The 6,754-nt window shown below is 40.6% G+C and overlaps 1 protein-coding gene across 1 annotated transcript; it reads left to right on the top strand.

The window, feature by feature from the left end:
- The first annotated feature begins 2,060 nt into the window (after positions 1–2,060).
- Positions 2,061–5,992, top strand: LOC113666255 (uncharacterized). The gene is made up of 2 exons (XM_027182014.2): positions 2,061–3,140; positions 4,941–5,992. The coding sequence occupies exons 1-2, from the start codon at positions 2,259–2,261 to the stop codon at positions 5,043–5,045; spliced, it is 987 nt and encodes a 328-aa protein (XP_027037815.2). The 5' UTR covers positions 2,061–2,258; the 3' UTR covers positions 5,046–5,992.
- The last annotated feature ends 762 nt before the right edge of the window (positions 5,993–6,754 follow it).

Raw genomic sequence — 6,754 nt, 5'->3', positions numbered from 1 at the left:
GCTTGGTACGGTGATGACGTCACAGTTTTCGTTCTCAGCTGTCGCTGCGATTTCAGCTGTCTTTGCACTGGTTCTTTTGGTAGTTTTGTATTTGTTCCAGGAATCAAATTAAGGCAATATTGTCAATTGGGATATATTGCTTTCATTTTATTTCCGCAAAGAATTTTCACTTGCAGACATTTATTCTATACAAAGTGGCGAACACGTCGACATTAAAATCGCTTCGCTTGCCAAACATGGAGAAAGACAAAGAGAGTGACATAATGGCAAAGAGAAGAAGTTTGCTTTAGAACTAGAGCTAAAGAAGAAAATAAACAAGAAATACTATCATGCAACTGTTCTGCCAGAAAAAAAATTCCTGACCCGTTTTTCTGTTTCATTCATTTATTAACGCCTGCCATTGGTATTTTAATGGGGTCTTGGAACAAAATTTCTGCGCTCGTCTTAGACTCTGATGAAGGAGACTAAGACCATATCTATTTTAAGCCTGTGATATCTTCAAGAAGCCTCCTTGTTTTGCTCGCTGGGTAAAAGAAGGACTGTCTCTTGTAGACAGAGTACTCATGAATATGTGAGATACGGCAGGTTTTTCTGTTTTGCACGTGAAACAAATCTCTGCAACTCTACCTTCTGGCATTATCATACAACCTCCAGTTCTTCTTCATGCTACAAAAATTATTTTATATCAGTAGCCAAATGCAGTCTTAAGCTTCCTATGTTTACTATCTGCTCTTGCTTTCCCGCTCTCAGATAAATTGCGATTCCCGTCCTCTCCCGCCACCTGTTCTTCCGGGCTCCCGCCCCCTGCCCCCACCTTCCACTTAAATGCCTTGGAACAAAATTTCTGCGCTCTTATTTGACTCTGGGAAAGGAGAACAGGATCTTATCTATTTTAAGCCTGTGATCAGTCTGGTGATCTCTTTACAAAGCCTCCTTGTTTTGCTCTTTGAGCCGAGAAGGAAGGCTTTTTTAAAAGTTGGGGGATGCGGGACAAGAGAGGTACGGCTCGCTAAGTAGGTTATATTTAACCTAGCCTGTAGTCGGAAGTCTTTTGTGTCAACCACAGAAACCGCCGATATCTTTCATCTTAAATAGAAAGAAGTACGAATTTAATCTGTATTTGTAATCTACACGTTTTCTTCTCTTCACAAGAGCCAATAGAAAAAGGCTCAGCGTAATCTAGGTACAGTCAGGAGCCCTGGGCTCTAGGAACAGTTAGCAAAGATGGAGTCGCTTGAGTGATCTTTCACTTAACCACTGCTGCATCAAAGCATCTAATGACTGGGAAGTTAACAAGAATGAATTTTTTTTTCTGACGGCCCTAAAACTCTCAAATTGTATCGTGAATTATCCGTTAAATATCCGCCTAAGTCAAGAGGGCGGTCAGTTTATACGTGAGTGAAAAGATACGCCTACACAAGACGTGCCATAATTATAAACAGAAGTGTCTGGCTTGGCTGCATGTGCTGTGATGCACCATGAATTTTGCTCTCAAATATTTTGTTAGCTAATTTGCACAGGTGCTAAGTGGAATTGGAGCAGGTGAACCGTGACTTTCCTTCAAAAAAAGCACAAAAAACACGTAAATCCTAACATCTTGCCGCCTGATGCAGTTCAGTTTTCCATTAAACAAACCTGTCCTTAAAAAGCAACAGTATGGATGGTTTTGGAGATAACATAATTTTGTTGCCTGAGGGTATGCTTGATTTGTAGTTTGAAATACAACTGGTAAAAAGGATAAGGGTTGATTAGGCAAATAGGACAGACAGAACTTGTGGGCCGAATCAATTAATTCTAGCTGCTTGCATTAGGCCTTGCACGAAAGGGTTTAACTGCATTTTTTCCGTTTTAATCTTTTGATGAAATTAGCATTTCTTGCGAGAAAAACGAAAATAGGTCTTTACAGCGCCTTCAGGGAAGTAAAATTCATAGAATTATTGAAATACATCTGATAACTTATATCGGTTGATTTAGCTGCCGAATTTGTTATGTCTCGCCTCGGGCTGTGCAGGGACACGTTACGATTCAGATTTTTTCAAATTTGAATAAAGCAATCAGTAACATTGAGGTGGGATGATTTATTACCGTACTTCATAACAGTTAAAGGATTGATTTTTTTTCTGTATTTCTGAGTGACGTCGCAGGATAACTGCATATTACGAAAGACCAGGAAAAATAATTTAATCCAGCAGTAAGTCTATCAGATCCAAGTTTATTTATCAGAAGCTATTCGAGAATAAATTGAAATCGGCTGGGCGATGGCAGAAAGCAGCACAACTACACAGAGTTGTAGTTTTTCCAATGGAAAGGGAGAAAATTACTTAAAGGTTCCAGAGAAGATCGACAAGGGTGTTCGCCCACAGGAATCTTGCAATGAACAATCAGACGGCCCAGAAACTGCTTCCTCTGCGTCGACCAAACCACCTAGACGAAAAAAGTCTCTACTGGAGAGCCTTAGGAAAAGTTTCAGCGAATTCCGTAATGGGCCTAAATCTGAGGGTTCAAAGAATGATCAAAACAGTCAGTTAGAACGATGTTATAACAAGGAGCCAGACGTTGGAGAAGCTGAAATTGAAGGAACAAGCGTACTGGGTCGGTGTAACGAAAGGAACAAAGTTGATTCGCGTTTAAGTCTACCAGATACCGTAAAGAAATTATTGAGCTCCCAAGCTTCTTCACCTGGTATCAAAAGAGGCCACGATCATATTTGCGATGTAAACAAGTTCAGAAATGAAGTGGATAAGATTGGTCATGGTTTATTTGATATCGTTCGACATTCAAACCTACAGGCTGTATCACTTCAGCGTAAATTAGAGGAAGACTGGGGCTTGAAACTGGGTCGAAGAGACAGCGGTGACCTCCCTAGAAGCCCTTCTATGAGGAGGCAACACGAGACAAAAAATCAGGAAAACACGGGGCTGGATAACAATATGAATAACTGTCCCGACGATGGAGGGGTTCTGAGGTTGAAATATTCTACTACTGCGTCTGAAACGCCCAGAAATGGTTCGTCCTCTAAGAAGCCAAATCCAAGCCTGAGAAGTCCTCATCCTCGACACGGAGTGTACATTATCGGATTAACTGAGGGAGGAGTGGCTGAGAGATGTGGTGAACTGGCTGTTGAAGATTTGATAATTGAGGTGAGTTGCAATGAAGCAAACTCGTAGCATCAACCAACTGAACATCATGAAAGGTGCCCTTATGTCGCAAACATGACAAAACCACGCATGTCGCAAAAATATGGTTTCATGCTTCAGCATACGGTGAAATCGTCGTTGACAACGACAGGATTCTCGCCAGTTTGCACATGAAACAGGATTTCCTCTTATTAGTGAGTTTTCGAAATTGGTAATAGTGGTTAATCGCTGAAACTCAAATATAACGGGGTGGGCAATCGTCAAGCTTAAAATTTAGGAAACCACAATGAAAGCTGACGAGTGTGGGGCCGGACGAGTCCACTTGAGCCGTTGCGAGAAAAGGTGTCCAGCTTTCTTGCGGAAAAAAAAACCAGAAATGAGAAAAATTGCGTTTTTCGATAAATTGTTATCTTCTCGTTCTGAGTCGAAAAAAAAGTCAAAACTTTTGAGCAGAATCTTTTTTGCGCTTTTTCTGCACGTGCGTTATAAATTCGAGCTAAATATTTCCCCGTCCGGCCCTCCCACATAGTCTATAAGTTATAATATTTAATAGCGCTGTCTGCTTGAGGTTTAAACTGATTAACGAATGCCTGAAATGTTGCTGTCTGCGCGCGTTCAATTTGATACAAGAGGTTCATCCAGGACTCGAGAAACTGTTCGTTCAGCGCATAGTGTCCGCTTAATATGGTGTCCGCCTTATTTAGTTTTCACTGCAGTTTTACCATAACCTATGGCTCTATTGATTTGTTCTCGGGTACGCGAAAAAGCCCTCTTCAGTTGAGACAACTTCACAACTTTTAAGGAATTTTGAGTTGGAAGAGCGGTCCCCTCCAGTCTCTCTCGGACTAAGATAGAACATTAGCAGTCTCCTCTCTGGAAGGCGAGCCGAAGTGTTATATGAGAAAAATTGTCTCGCATGACCAAAGTACTCTGCCTGCTAAGGCGAGACATCTCGCCCCCTGACCCGAGTTCACTATTCTCGTGTGCTAGCTGCTTGAACAATTAAAAAAAGGAAATGGTTGGCTTACTCCAGCGGCCAGATTATTTCGCAAGAAGGTAGTCACGGCTAGCCGAGACCAGATAATGGACCCTAACGTTCACCAATGAAGATGCATGTTAACCCATGTAAAATGATGATTTGATGATCACTGATTTTGTTGCCAAATGAATGTTTTTATCACCATACTATTGGCGTGATGAAAAACTGGATGTTGTTTAAAGAACAAAAAACAACAAAAAAACAACGCAGAGAATAGTAACCGAGATTATGTTAGCTTTCCGCAGATCATTTAATGATAAAAAGCAATGTTATTAAACCACGAAGTTTCGGCGACAACATGTCACCATTATTTAGAAGGTGTCGATGGGTTGATAACTTCTACTGCTAATGGTTATAGGAGGTACTTATGGAGTTAGCCGGTAGAAAAAAATTAGCCGTTATTACAATGTGTCATATTTTGTCATTTTGGTTTTACTGTTGGCCGTGAAATGGCCAAAATTTGAACATTACATGTAATCGCATGAGTCCGAGGGCAATTAAGGATTAATTTCACACGTATTTTCAAAAATTTCCTTCAATTGCCCGAGTCGCGAAGCAGAAACTAAAAACCTAGTTTATTACTGCCAATATACCGAAAAACGATCCGAAATTAAAATAGCTCTTGACGCACGATTTTGTCGTTACAGTTGGTCGGAAGTGGACACTTTTTGTCAATCACATCCAAACTAGCTAATCAGTGCGAACGAAAAGTACTTTTCAACTGGGTAGTTATATTAATTGGCTTTACTGCTCTTCTCCTGTAGGTCAATGGCATCATAGCTCTAAACTGCTCGGCTGAAAGTGTCACTACTGCTATGGAACAGATTACCAGTGTCAATCTAGTGGTTGCAAGGAAGAGAGATCCTTAAGATATCAACGCATATCAAGATCCAGAAACCACTGACCCTCGCGCTACAGTTCATGGCTAGAAAGGCCGGAGATTTAATCATAAAAGTGACATTAAGTAAAACCGGACGGTGAAGGGACAGAGGATGTCGAAGAAAAAAATATTCCATCACTTTGTAAAATTCTCATCCGTCCTAGTCTAACCTTATGAACGAAATGAACTCAGCAAATTTTGGATAGTTTGACAGCGGGAACCCCAACAGCGAATAATTTATGTTTCTATTGGCAGCTTAACATTTTTTTCCCACGTTATGATGAAGTTAGGACAAGTAACGATAGAAAAGGTAAATGCATGGGCCATTCACGAATTCTCCTGGCTCGTTTTTCTTTACTTTTTTATCAATATTTTCCTTTGAGTCGACGTAGTTGCTAGTTAAAGATGTATGCTCCAGAAACCACACGATGTCTTTCTAACATCGCTATCTCAAAATTCACTTAGAAATCAGCAACTTGCTGGTTTTGATATTCCAAAGAGCATAGCAGTTGTTTAAAAATTGTCTCACTAAACTATGCCCTGCCATTTTGAAAACAGTTCAATAACCTTTCAGGACACCTAACAATACCTACACGACGTCCCAGTATTGGTTCACAATACGCTGGCGTCCTCTTAACAAGAATATCGTTTTTCAGTAAAATTATTCCGGTGATTATGGAGATGCGCGCGCTCTGATTGGTCGAAGATTGCGTAACATCCCGCCATAATCACTTCGCGCAAGGCGATTATAGCACAGGTGCTGAATTTCAAAATGGCTGCCTCGCGTTTTGAAGTGATAGACATGATTGGAGAAAAATTCAATTCCCGAGAGTGCAAAGATGCTATTAAGTTTGGTGTAACACTTTTCAAAAGAAATAATTTATAAGAGGTTTTTACATTCAATTACATTGCATTCAATAAACCTGTTAAATTCTAGTGGAGACTGCTTATCTCGGTACGAGTAATCAAAACAATTGAAACATAATGGTTTCACAACAAAACGAATTTACAACAGAATTGGGAAATACTAAAGCATTTATTTACCTCAGGCTCAGTGAATATTGTTGAATAACTCCCTCGACTTCGTCTCGGGGATTATTTAACAATATTCACTGAATATTGAGTTTCCGGCCACACATTTTTTTTCTACAGCATTTACAGTATCGTAGCAAACAAAACAGCCGTCAGTCGTCATATCTTGTCGTATTCAGACGAGCAATCACTAGTGCAAGGAGAATCACGCGCCAGGAAGGGAGGGGGGGGAGGCGTAAAAAATAGCACCGAGGAATATTTCTGGCATTTTTTCCCAGAATCATATGGAGACCGCTGCGTTAAGAGTGGTCAGAGAAAAAGACAGAGCTGTTACTCATTTCACAAAGATGTCGCCTCTTAACCTTTTTTTAAATGGAGGATTTTGGAGGAGAATCACTTGGTTATCAGGGGGGAATGGAGGGGGAATCAGTCGCCGCCAACAGATAATGAAGAAAAATGACTGCCATTAAAGGTGGGGGGGGGGGGATTATAAGAATATTCCAATCCCCCTCCCCCAGGCGAAGAATGGTGACCAGTCCCTTTAACCCTTTAACTCCTATGAGTGACAAAGAGAGAATATCTCCTTACAGTGTCAATGCAATATCAAGCAGATAAATGAGGAGAATAAAGAAGGAAACTAAATTAGGGGATTACAAGTTGATGCAA

Source organism: Pocillopora damicornis, chromosome 12, assembly GCF_964200805.1.
Source record: "Pocillopora damicornis chromosome 12, jaPocDami1.2, whole genome shotgun sequence".
Lineage (NCBI taxonomy): Eukaryota > Metazoa > Cnidaria > Anthozoa > Scleractinia > Pocilloporidae > Pocillopora > Pocillopora damicornis.
The sequence above is the reverse complement of the archived record's forward strand: the minus strand, read 5'-3'. Positions and strand labels throughout refer to the sequence as shown.